The 12,749-nt window shown below is 46.4% G+C and overlaps 1 protein-coding gene across 1 annotated transcript; it reads left to right on the top strand.

The window, feature by feature from the left end:
* Positions 1-1,753: 1,753 nt before the first annotated feature.
* Positions 1,754-9,283, top strand: PLA2G1B (phospholipase A2 group IB). The gene is given in 5 exon segments (XM_032241613.1): positions 1,754-1,861; positions 3,866-3,990; positions 3,992-4,026; positions 4,872-4,999; positions 9,080-9,283. Coding segments are annotated over 5 exon segments (447 nt in total). The 5' UTR covers positions 1,754-1,827; the 3' UTR covers positions 9,205-9,283.
* Positions 9,284-12,749: the final 3,466 nt, after the last annotated feature.

Below are 12,749 nucleotides of genomic sequence, written 5' to 3'. Positions count from 1 at the left end.
TGCCACTGCACACCAGCCTGGGTGACAGAGTTGGGACTCCAACACATACACACATACAAATTCCAATAGAGGGTTAAACTTGACCAATAATACTCCTCAAAACTCTCAAGGTTACTGGCACAGTGGCTCATGCCTGTGATCCCAATGCTTTGGGAGGCTTAAATGGGAGGATCACTTGAGGCAGTTCAAGACCAGCCTAGGCAACATAAGGAAACACCATGTCTCCAAAAATATTTTTTAAATTAGCCAGGTGTGATGGCACATGTCTGTAGTCCCCACTGCTCGGGAGGCTGAGGTAGGAGGATTGCTTGGGCCCAGGAGGTTGAGGCTGCAGTGAGCTATGATGGTGTCACTGCACATCAGCCTGGGTGACAGAGCGAGACTTTGTCTCTTAAAAAAAAAAAAAAAAAAAACAGATAAATAAATTAAAATAAGCAGGCCCTCCTTACCCCACAGGGTTGTTGTAGAGACCACATAGGAACAGGAGAGCACCAAGTAAACCAATTATAAATCTGTATAAGAGAAGCAGATTAGAGACCAGGCACGGTGGCTCATACCTGTAATCCCAGCACTTTGTGAGGTCAAGACGTGCAGATCACCTGAGATCAGGAGTTCAAGACCAGCCTGACCAACATGGTGAAACCTCGTTTCTACTAAAAATACAAAAATTAGCCGGGCATAGTGGCCGGCACCTGTAATCCCAGCTACACAGGAGGCTGAGGCAGGAGAATCACTTGAATCCAGGAGGCAGAGGTTGCAGTGAGCCAAGATCACACCATTGCACTCTAGCCTGGGCAACAACAGCAAAATTCCATCTCAAAAAAAAAAAAAAAAAGAGAGAGAGAGAGAAGCAGATTAGCAGTTAGTAGGGCTGAGGGAGCATGACTTCTAATGGGTACAGGAAACCCTGGGGTGATAAAAATGTTCTGGAACCCCATAGAGGTGATGGTTGCACAACATTGTGAATGTACTAAATGCCACTGAATTGTTTATTTAAACTTGGTTAATGATATGTGAATTCCACCTAAACAATATTATATAGACATTTGATATGACAGTTTTAAAGCCCTTTATTATTTTATAAGTCAGACCCAGGCCTTTGAAATCCAAAGCCCAGGTTTTTCTCACAAACTCACTCTGCAGAGGGAAGTGGTATCGGTGTGGTGGGAAAAAATAAAATCTGTGGCCGGGTGCAGTGGCTCACGTCTCCTGGGTTCAAGCAGTTTCCTGCCTCAGCCTCCCGAGTAGCTAGGATTACAGGCACGCCATGCCCAGCTAATTTTTGTATTTTTAGTAGAGACTGGATTTCAACATGTCAGGCTGGTCTCGAACTCCTGACCTCAGGTGATTTACCTAACTTGGCTTCCCGAAGCATTGGGATTACAGGCATGAGCCACCGGGCCCAACCAACATTTTTTTTTAGAGATGAGGTCTCTTCTCTATGTTGCCCAGGCTGCACTTCCTTCTTGTCTCCCTTATCCCAGCGTCTGACTGAACTGACAGCTTTGCTTTCCCTCAACCAGCCCGTGAAGCTGGAGTTAGCACCAAGTGGTAGGTATGAGGGTCAAGATGCTTAGACCTGAAAATTCAGAAACCATCCCTTTGGTTCACAGTTGCTAAGGAAAAATGAGTAACATTTTTTTTCCAGTGATCCCATGCTGACAAATTGTCAGGGTCATTCCCAAGACAGACAGATTCAAGGCCAGCCCCAGACTGAGCCAAGAGCAAAGCAAACACTCCAGCCTTATCTCAGGGTGAGGGTGTGGAGACTGATTATAAGCAGGGGAGGGCTGGTCATCTCAGTTCTCTTCTCACCTCGACTGCAAGATGAAACTCCTTGTGCTGGCCGTGCTGCTCGCAGGTAGGCAAGTCTTCCTGGCTCTGCCCGCCTATCTCCCGAGTGAGCTGAGATCTCACTCCTCCAGAATGCGGGCCACAGACCACAGAAGACAGGGCTGGCCAGGCCCGCAGTCTCAATTCGAGGTTCCCAGTGGGGCTTGAGAGCTCCTCTATTAGGGTTCCCTCAAGCCTGGCACCTTTTCAACCTGCAAGTCTGGACTCAGACAGCCTGAGCTAAGAAAGCCTGCCTGTACTTTCTTTTTTCCAGACAGGGTCTTGTAGTTCAGTGGCGGAATCATAGCTCACTACAGCTTCCAACTCATGGGCTCAAGCGATCCTCCGACCTTAGTCAACTAAGTAATTGGACCAATCTCCATTTTATATTTTATTTTATTACTTTATTTTTGAGACAGGGGCTCTGTCGCCCAGGCTGGAGTACAGTGGCGTGATCTCAGATCACTACAACCTCCGCCTCCTGGGTTCATGATTCTCTTGCCTCAGCCTCTCAAGTAGCTGGCACTTGTAGCTCTCAAGTAGCTGGCATGCGCCACCACACCTGGCTAATGTTTTTGTATTTTTTTGGCAGAGATGGGGTTTCACCATGTTGGCCAGGCTGGGTAACCTCCCTTTTAGATTTGCCTCATCCGGCTCTATCTTCCCCCTTTCTAACGCAGTATCCAGTTTCCTGACTTACCACATTTATTATTCATTGTTTTTCTCTCCCACTAGGTTGTAAGCTCTATGAGGTTAGAGATTTATTATTATTATATCTGTCCACTGCTATATCTCTAGCTCCTAGGACAGAGCTTGGAATGTAGTAAGTGCTCAATAAATAGTCACTGGATAGGCCAGGCGCAGTAGCTCATGCCTGTAATCCTAGCACTTTGGAAGGCTGAGGCAGGTGAATCACCCGAGGTTGGGAGTTCAAGACCAGCCTGACCAACATGGAGAAACCCCATCTCTACTAAAAATACAAAATTAACCAGGTGTGGTGGTGCATACCTGTAATCCCAGCTGAGCCAGGCTGAGGCAGGAGAGTTACTTGAACCTGGAAGGTGAAGATTGCGGTGAGCCGGAATCACACCACTGCCCTCCAGCCTGGGCAATAAGAGGGAAACTCCGTCTCAAAAAAAAAAAAAAAATTAACTGGATAAACAATGCAGATCGTTTTAAACTCTCTGGCCTGGCTTGGTGGCACATGCCTGTAATCCTAGCCCACTTTGGGAGTCTGAGTTGGAAAGATCACTTGAGCCTAGGAACCCAGAGACCAACCTAGAATATATGGGAAAATCCTGTATCTACAGACAATACAAAAAATTACTGAGGTGTGGTGGCTGGTGCCTGTAGTCCCAGCTACTTGGGAGGCTGAGGTGGGAGGATGGGTTGTTGAACTCCCACCGGGAGGTTGCAGTGAGCCACAATCATACCACTGCACTCCAGCCTGGGCGACAGAGTGAGATCCAAAAAGAAGAATGTGTGTGTGTGTGTATACATATACATATACACATATAAACTTTATATATATAAAGTTTTCATTAAAAAAAAAAAAAAAAACCCTCAGTCAGGCGTGGTGGCTCACACCTGTAATCCCAGCACTTTGGGAGGCTGAGGCGGGTAGATCAGGAGGTCAAGAGATAGAGATCATCCTGTCCAACTTGGTGAAACCCTGTCTCTAGTAAAAACACAAAAATTAGCTGGGCGTGGTGGCATACGTCTGTAGTCCCAGCTACTCAGGAGGCTGAGGCAGGAGAATTGCTTGAACTCGGGGGGCGGAGGTTGCAGTGAGCTGAGATCATGCCACTGCGCTCCAGCCTGGGCGACACAGGGAGACTCCGTTTCAAAAACAAACAAACAAACAAATAACACCTCTACCCACTTTCACTTTGCCAGGTTCCTGCGTCCAACGGTCTTCCGAGAAGGCAGCTGGCAGGGATCAGGGAGGCAGTGTGGGGCCGAGGGACAGGCAGGCAGTGTTTCCCGGGGGTGCTGGCAGACGGATTTGAACTCTGGCTGTGTCTTCTTGCAGTGGCCGCCGCCGAGAGCGGCGTCAGCCCTCGGGCCTTGTGGCAGTTCCGCAAAATGATCAAGTGCACGATCCCGGGGAGTGACCCCCTGTTGGAATACAACAACTACGGCTGCTACTGTGGCTTGGGGGGGCTCAGGCACCCCTGTGGACGAATTGGACACGTGAGTGATCACCTGGAGGGAAACTGGAGTGGCTGCTGGGGGCAGGGAGGGCACATGCCAAGGATCTCACAAGGCATACAAAGGGGGCTTGCATATCTGCTAAGGATAACATATTTTCACCTCCTGTCATATAAAGCAAGGTGTTCCAAGAGAACCCTGCAACGAATGCTCCTCGTTAGAGATGGAAGCAATGCCCGACGTACAAAACAGTGGCCGACGCTGCCCTCCAGTGGCCGAATATGGCACCAGTCAACGACACAGCGACAATCCACGTGTCATTTTTCTAGCAGTGGTTAAAGTGTCACTGCACCTTCCGAACACAGGATTTTACTGTATTCTTGCAACCATGTTAAAAATCGCTTTCAGGGGCCGGGCGCGGTGGCTCACGCCTGTAATATCAGCACTTTGGGAGGCCGAGGCGGGTGAATCACGAGGTCAAGAGATCGAGACCATCCTGGCCAACATAGTGAAACCCCGTCTCTACTAAAAATACCAAATAGCCAGGCGTGGTGGCACGTGCCTGTGGTCCCAGCTACTCGGGAGGCTGAGGCGGAAGAATCGCTTGAGCCCGGGAGTCAGAGGTTGCAGTGAGCCAAGATCCTACCACTGCATTCCAGCCTAGGCAACAGTGGGAGACTCTGTCTCAAAAAAAAAAAAAAAAAAAAAAAAAAAATTGCCCCCAATAAACATATGATAAAAAGGATTTATATTTTTTCAAGGCATAGGACCATTTCCCCTGGAGTATCTTGGTGAAGTCATTGCCACCTTTCCTGAGAGACAGCAGGTGAGGGCTGACCTACTGCTCTGCCCTTACTCCTGTTTCAGCTGTCCCTCCCACTTTCCAGGTGCTGCCAGACACATGACCACTGCTACGACCGGGCCAAGAAGCTGGACAGCTGTACATTTCTCCTGGACAACCCGTACACCAATACCTACTCATACTCGTGCTCTGGCTCTGAGGTCACCTGCAGCAGTAGGTTTACCCCTTCCTTGACCTATGAATTCTAGTAGGTTCTCAGTGGGCCAGGGGCAATAATGTACTAACAGCCATCATTTAGTGATAATTTTCTCGGTGCTGGACAGTGTCTCCTTTAATCCTCACAACACCACTATGGGATAGGTACAATTATTATCCCCACTTATCAGATAAGAAAACTGAGGCTCAGGCTGGGTGTGGTGGCTCATGCCTGTAATCCCAGCACTTTGGGAGGCCGAGGAAGGCAGATCACCTGAGGTCGGGAGTTCAAGACTAGCCTGATCAACCTGGAGAGACCCTGTCTCTACTAAAATTACAAAATTAGCTGAGCGTGGTGGCGCCTGCCTGTAATCCCAGCTATTTGGGAGGCTGAGGCAGGAGAAACGTCTGAACCCAGGAGGCCGAGGTTGCAGTGAGCCAAGATCGCACCACTGTACTCCAGCCTGGGCAACAAGAGTGGAAACTCCATCTCAAAAAAAAAAAAAAGAAAGAAAGAAAGAAAGAAAATAAAAGAAAACTGAGGGGCCAGGCATGGTGGCTCATACCTGTAATCCCAGCACTTTGGGAGGCCAAGGCCGGTGGATCACTTGAGGTCAGGAGTTCGAAACTAGCCTGTCCAACATGGCGAAACCCCGTCTCATTAAAAAAAAAAAAAAGAAAGAAAGAAAGAAAGAAAACTGAGGCTCAGAGGCTGAGCTATTTGCCCAAGATCACACAGCTTGTAAGTAGTGATGGGTTTTTTGTTGTCGTTGTTGTGTTGGGTTTTTTTGACATGGAGTCTCACTCTGTCACCCAGGCTGGAGTGCAGTGGTGCGATCTTGGCTTATGGCAACCCCTGCCTCCTGGGTTCTGATGTTTCTCCTGCCTCATCCTCCTGAGTAGCTGGGACTGCAGGCATGAGCCACCACACCCGGCCTTGTTTTGTTTTTGTTTAGAGACAGGGTCTCGCTCTGTCACCCCAGCAGGAGAACAGCGGTGCAACCATAGCCCACTGCAGCCTGAACCTCCTGAGCTCAAGGGATCCCCTGGTCTCAGCCTCCAGTGTAGCTGGGACTACAGGCCTGCACCACGATGCCTGGCTAATTTTAAACTTGTTTTGTAGAGACTGGGTGTCACTACGTTGGCCAGGCTGGTCTTGAACTCCTGGCTTCAAGCAATCCTCCCACTTTGGCCTCCCAAAGTGCTGAGGTTACAGGAGTAAGCCACCATTCCTGGCCACTTATTTATTTTCCATCTTTCCAATAGACTGTAAGATCCACAGAACAGGGATTACTGTCTATTTTCTTCCTTTCTTTTTTGAGACAGAGTCTCCATCCATCACTGAGGCTGGAGTGCAGTGGTGCAATCTCAGCTCACTGAAACGTCCGCCTCCCAGGTTCAGGCAATTCTCCTGCATCAGTCTCCTGAGTGGCTGTAATTACAGGCATGAACCACCACGCCTGGCTGATTACTGTCTGTTTTCTTTATTGCTATATCCCCAGATCTAGAGTAGTGCCTGGCAAATAGTAGGTGCTCAATAAATATTTGATAAATGCATAGCTTAGATATAAACTTTCCTTTTCTTTTTTAAATACAATCTTGCATTATTCTGCCTTTTCTGACTTACCACCTTGTCATGACTTTTACATATTGCCTCAAACTTTATTATTACTGTTTTTACTTATTACTATTTTAATCACTGAATAATTTGCTTACACATGCTTCTGCTCCACTTTAGAAGACCAAATTTACAAATATGATGAAAACTATGAACCCTCTCCCCAGGGAAATACACACACACACACACACACACACACACACTCACACACACACACAACTTCTTTTTTTTTTTTTTTTTTTTTTTTTTGAGACAGAGTTTCGCTCTTGTTACCCAGGCTGGAGTGCAATGGCGCAGTCTCGGCTCACCACAACCTCCGCATCCTGGGTTCAGGCAATTCTCCTGCCTCAGCCTCCTGAGTAGCTGGGATTACAGGCATGCGCCACCATGCCCAGCTGATTTTTTGTATTTTTAGTAGAGACGGGGTTTCACCATGTTGACCAGGATGGTCTCGATCTCTTGACCTTGTGATCCACCCGCCTCGGCCTCCCAAAGTGCTGGGATTACAGGTGTGAGCCACCGCGCCCGGCCCACAATTTATTTTTAATGTTTGCAACTAGGACAAGAAATCTGCATTAGAGGATGTTTGTATTAATTAAAAATAACTCAGGTCAGACGTGGTGGCTCAAGCCTGTAATACCAACACTTTGGAAGGCTAAGGTGGGCGGATCACGTGGTCAGGAGATCAAGACCATGCTGGCTAACATGATGAAACCCGTCTCTACTAAAAATACAAAAAATTAGCCAGGTGTAGTAGCACATGCCTGTAGTCCCAGCTACTCAGGAGGCTGAGGCAAGAGAATCGCTTGAATCTAGGGGCGGAGGTTGCAGTGAGCTGAGATCACAACACTGCACTCCAGCTTGGGCGATAGAACAAGATCCATCTCAAAAATAGCAAACAAACAAACAAAGAAAAAACCTTAGCTAGGCACAGTGACTCACACCTGTAATCACAGTACTTTGGAAGGCCAAGGTGGGCAGGTCACTTGAGGTCAGGAGTTCGAGACCAGCCTGGTAAATATGGTGAAACCCCATCTCTACTAAAAAGACAAAAATTAAGGGCCGGGCGCGGTGGCTCAAGCCTGTAATCCCAGCACTTTGGGAGGCCGAGGCGGGTGGATCACAAGGTCAAGAGATCGAGACCATCCTGGTCAACATGGTGAAACCCCGTCTCTACTAAAAATACAAAAAATTAGCTGGGCATGGTGGCGCGTGCCTGTAATCCCAGCTACTCAGGAGGCTGAGGCAGGAGAATTGCCTGAACCCAGGAGGCGGAGGTTGCGGTGAGCCGAGATCGCGCCATTGCACTCCAGCCTGGGTAACAAGAGTGAAACTCCGTCCCCCCGCAAAAAAAAAAAAAGACAAAAATTAGTTGATGTGGTGATGCACACCTGTAGTCCCAGCTACTCAGGAGGCTGACACAGGAGAATCACTTGTACCTGGGAGGTGGAGGTTACAGTGAGCTGAGATCGCCCCACTGCACTCCAGCCTGGGTGACAGAGCGAGACTCTGTCTCAAAAAATTAATAAAATAAAATAAAATAAAGGATCAGAGAGAAACAAAACTAATAAGATTGTTGACGGCAAGCAGAGATACATAAATTATATATAATAAAGTTTAAATGCATTTTAAATGTAATCTTATTGTTTCTTTTGGTTACAAAAGTAAACAAGCCAAAAGGAATGCAACTTCAAACTCTACATAAATATCTATTATGGAAAGTGGAAGGCATCTATAATCCTACCACCCAAAGATAACCAGTTAGATACATATTCTTCCAGATTTTGTTTGGCATACACTAGCTTTTTTTATTTGGGAAAGTTTCCATGTGCAGGCATACCTAATTTTTCTAAATGCCTGTGTAATATTCCATTAAGGATGCTTCATAATTTTTTAAATATGTGCTTTAAAGTAGAAAAACTAGGCCGGGAGTGGTGGTTCACACTTGTATCCCCACACTTTGGGAGGCTGAAGCAGGTGGATCACTTGAGGTCAGGAGTTTGAGACCAGCCTGGCCAACATAGTGAAACCCCTTCTCTACTAAAAATACAAATATTAGCCAGGTGTGGTGGCAGGTACCTGTAGTCCCAGCTACTCAGGAGGCTGAGGCAAAAGTATCGCTTGAACCCAGAAGGCGGAAGTTGCAGTGAGCTGAGGTCGCCCCACTGTACTCCAGCCTAGGCAACAAGAACGAAACTCTATCTCAAACACACACACACACACAAGATGCCCAGATAAATTTGACTTTCAGATAAACAATGGCTAATTTTTTTGGTATATGTCCCAAATATTGCATTCATTGTTTATCTGAAAGTCAAATTTAACTGGGCATCCTGATGTATTTTATTCACCTAATCTGTCAACCCTAAATGTACATCAGTGGAATGGCTGCCAGCTTATTCCAATCAATTCTTCTTGCCCCTGGATTGTACAAAGCAGGGTCCACCTTGGCTCAGTCCTCTCCTCTCGTCCCTCTCCAGGCAAAAACAAAGAGTGTGAGGCCTTCATTTGCAACTGCGACCGCAATGCTGCCATCTGCTTTTCAAAAGCTCCATATAACAAGGAGCACAAGAACCTGGACACCAAGAAGTATTGTAAGACTTGAATATCACCTCTGAAAAGCATCGCCTCTACCTGCTCATTCTCACACTGTGTCCTCCAATAAAGCACCTTGTTGAAAGACCTCATGTTTGGGGATTGTTTTTTTATTCCCTGTCTATAAATTGGGTCTCTGCATAGTCTTTTGTTTATTTTTATTTTTTTGAGACAGGATCACACTCTGTCACCCAGGCTGGAGTACAGTGATGCAATCTCGGTTCACTGCAACCTCCGCCTCCTGGGCTCAAGCAATCTCCCCACCTCAGCTTCCTGAGTAGCTGGGACCACAAGCGTGTGCCACCATGCCTGGCTGGTTTTTGCATTTTTTGTAGAGACAACATTTCACCATGTTGCCCAAGCTGGTCTCAAACTCCTGAGCTCAAGCAATCAGGCCACCTCTGCCTCATAAAATGCTGGGATTACAGGAGTGAGCCACCACGCCTGGCTACTCTGCCTAGTCTTTTGTGAACATGCTTTCTTCCAGCCTTGGAAGCTAAGCTGAATTAGAAGGACACTTCCAGGAACCAAGCAAGCACCTTGAAATCAGAATAATGATGAACAATCACCATTTACTGACTATTTACCCTGTACGAGGACTGTGTCCGTAGATCATCTTGACAGCCCTATGAGGTATTGGCACTGTTAGCAAATCTTCTTTTCCTAAGCTGAGGCTCAATAGGAGTGGTCACTTTTCCGATGCTATCATCCAGCGGGCAGCAGAGAATAAATTTGAACCTGGCGAGTCTGAAAACAAACCACTACCCTTCCCTGCCTGAAGTGGTAGGCTTTAGTTTGAGCCAGATCTTGCTCCTGTCTCATGATTCTGCCTCCATTTTCAACAGTATTAAGCAATTTTTCTACAATGATTTTATTTTCTAAACCCATAAAAGACTTCACCACATTCTACAAGCTAATTTTGATATCGTAGTCATGAAATATAATAAACATTAACAAGCTGGGCATGGTGGCATGTGCCCATAGTCCCAGCTACTCGGGAGGTTGAGACAGAAGAATCACTTGAACCTGGGGCACGGAGGTTGCAGTGAGCCGAGATCGTGCCACTGCACTGCAGCCTGGGTGACAGAGCAAGACTCCATCTCAAAAAGAAAAGAAAAGTTGAGAAAAGACCAAAGGAACTGTGAAAAGGCACCATTGAGCAGTTTCAGACCACTGGAGACGGACAGACAGCCACCACTTCTGGGTATGTGGTGGGCAGTAAAAGACCTTCTTCCATTTGAAGAGGGGAGTGTATGAGGACTTATCTTTTGGCATAATTTCTCCCTCATTTTATTCATCCATTCAATGATTATTGAACACTTACTCTGGGCCAGGCACCATACAAAATGCTGATGATATAATGTATTTGGGTCTGGCCACAAGACAATAATTTAGTGTTAGTATCTGTCTACCATTCAGTCTTCTCTGAGACTTTTGTTCCTGCTCTTCAAACTGGCATCCTTATATACGATATGCTGTATGCTCCAGAGGTGTCATGTCTTTTGCACAATTACCTTGTCTTCCTTGAAGTTCTATAGTTGTAGGTACTGTTATATCCACAACTTACAGATGAGAAAACTGGCTTAAAGACGCAAGGGACTGTCAAAAGTCACTCATTCCTGGGTGGCACAGCTGACCTTGGAACCCAAATCTAGATAATTCAGAGGAGACGTGCGCTCAGATTATGAACTTGTTGAAGGCAGAGTGAGGTGTCTTAGCCACTTTTGTTTCTCTACCTGCCTGTAGGAGACAGTCAATAAATGATTGCTGAATGCTAAATGAAGTGTTAGTCACATCAGTGCTCAGGGTCTTTTTGATTCTTTGGCAGCTAAGATGAGTCTGTTCTCAAATTCAAATTCAACAAGCATAGACTGAAGAACCCTTTTTTGCATACTGTGCTATGAAGAATTTAAAGGGATGCAAAATCAAGTTAGACCTGGCTTTAGTCTTCAACGAACTGTGAAGGCCATAAAAAAGTATTTCTTCGGCGGAAAGAAATTGGAAGTCCTGTTGAATCGAAGAAAAGTGGGCTTTTAGGAGAATGGTGCTTACTTCTTTCTTTTTTCTTTCCTTCTTTTTTCTTTCTTTCTTTCTTTTTTTTAACAGAACGAAGAGAGAGAACAGTCACAGGGCTACTGAAGGCTATAAAGATATCCTCTGATGTAAAAATCTATCTCTTGGGCTGGGCGTGGTGGCTCAGGCCTGTAAATCCCAGCACTTTGAGAAATCGAGACAGCTTACTTGAGTCCAGCCTGGGAAGCCAGAGAAACCCCCTCTGTAAAAAAATTAGCAAGGTGGTGTGTGGCTGTAGTTCCAGCTACTCAGGAGGCTGAGATGGGAGTATCACCTGAGCCCAGAAGGTTGAGGCTGCAGTAAGACTGCACTCCAGCCCAGGTGATAGAATGAGACTCTGTCTCAAAAAAGAAAGGAAGGAAGGAAGGAAGGAAAGAAGGAAGGTAGGAAGGAAGGAAGGAAGGAGAGGGAAGGAAGGAGAAGGAAGGAAGGAAGGAGAAGGAAGGAAGGAAGGAGAAGGAAGGAAGGAAGGAGAAGGAAGGAAGGAAGGAAAGAAGGAAGGAAGGAAAAAAGAAAGAAAGAAGGGAGGGAGGGAGGGAGGGAAGGAAGGAAGGAAAAGAAAGAAAGAAAGGAAAGAAAGAAAGAAGGAAAGAAAGAGAGAGAGAGAAGAAGGAAGGAAGGGAGGGAGGGAGGAAAGAAAGAGAAGAGAGAGAGAAAGGGAGGGAGGGAGAGAAGGAAGGAAGGAAGGAAGGAAGGGAGGAAGGAAGGAAGGAAGACAAAGACAAAGAAAAAAAGCAAACAGCCCAGGCACGGTGGCTTACATCTGTAATCCCAACACTTTGGGTGGCCAAGGTGGGCGAATCACCTGAGGTCAGGAGTTCGAGACCAGCCTGACCAACATGGAGAAAACCGGTTTCTACTAAAAATACAAAATTAGCCGAGCGTGGTGGCACATGCCTGTAATCCCAGCTACTCGGGAGGCTGAGGCAGGAGAATCGCTTGAACCCGGGAGGCGGAGGTTGCGGTGAGCCGAGATCGCACCATTGCACTCCAGCCTGGGCAACAAGAGCTAAACTCCGTCTCAAGAAAATAATAATAATAATAATAAAGCAAACAAAAAACCAACAAAATAACCTCTTTTTCATTATCAAGGCTTATGAGAGACATAATAAATTCTCTTAATCTTTAAATGAGCATTTGTATGAAAGTACTATACGGGAAATCAGTTGAACGGCTAGGATGATTTGAATGAAGAAACAAGGAAATAAGCTGGACAGAGTAATTTGATGGAGAGATTACAAATTCTAGCAACCACGGTATCTTCACAGTGTCTCGTACATCACATATGTCCATTAAATAATTGCTCAGCTAAGGCACAGCGTGACGCAATGGTTCGCCAAAGCCAAGAAGAAAAAGCCACGTGGCTGTATTTACCTTTTCACGTCACGTGATACTGCGTGCCCAACCCGGACAAACTCTAGTCCATCGCCCCTCATCCCTGGCCAGAGGATTTGATTGTAATTGGTTATCTTATGGGCACGT

Source organism: Sapajus apella, unplaced genomic scaffold (genome assembly GCF_009761245.1).
Source record: "Sapajus apella isolate SASKATOON/1434 unplaced genomic scaffold, GSC_monkey_1.0 scaffold2, whole genome shotgun sequence".
Lineage (NCBI taxonomy): Eukaryota > Metazoa > Chordata > Mammalia > Primates > Cebidae > Sapajus > Sapajus apella.
The sequence above is the reverse complement of the archived record's forward strand: the minus strand, read 5'-3'. Positions and strand labels throughout refer to the sequence as shown.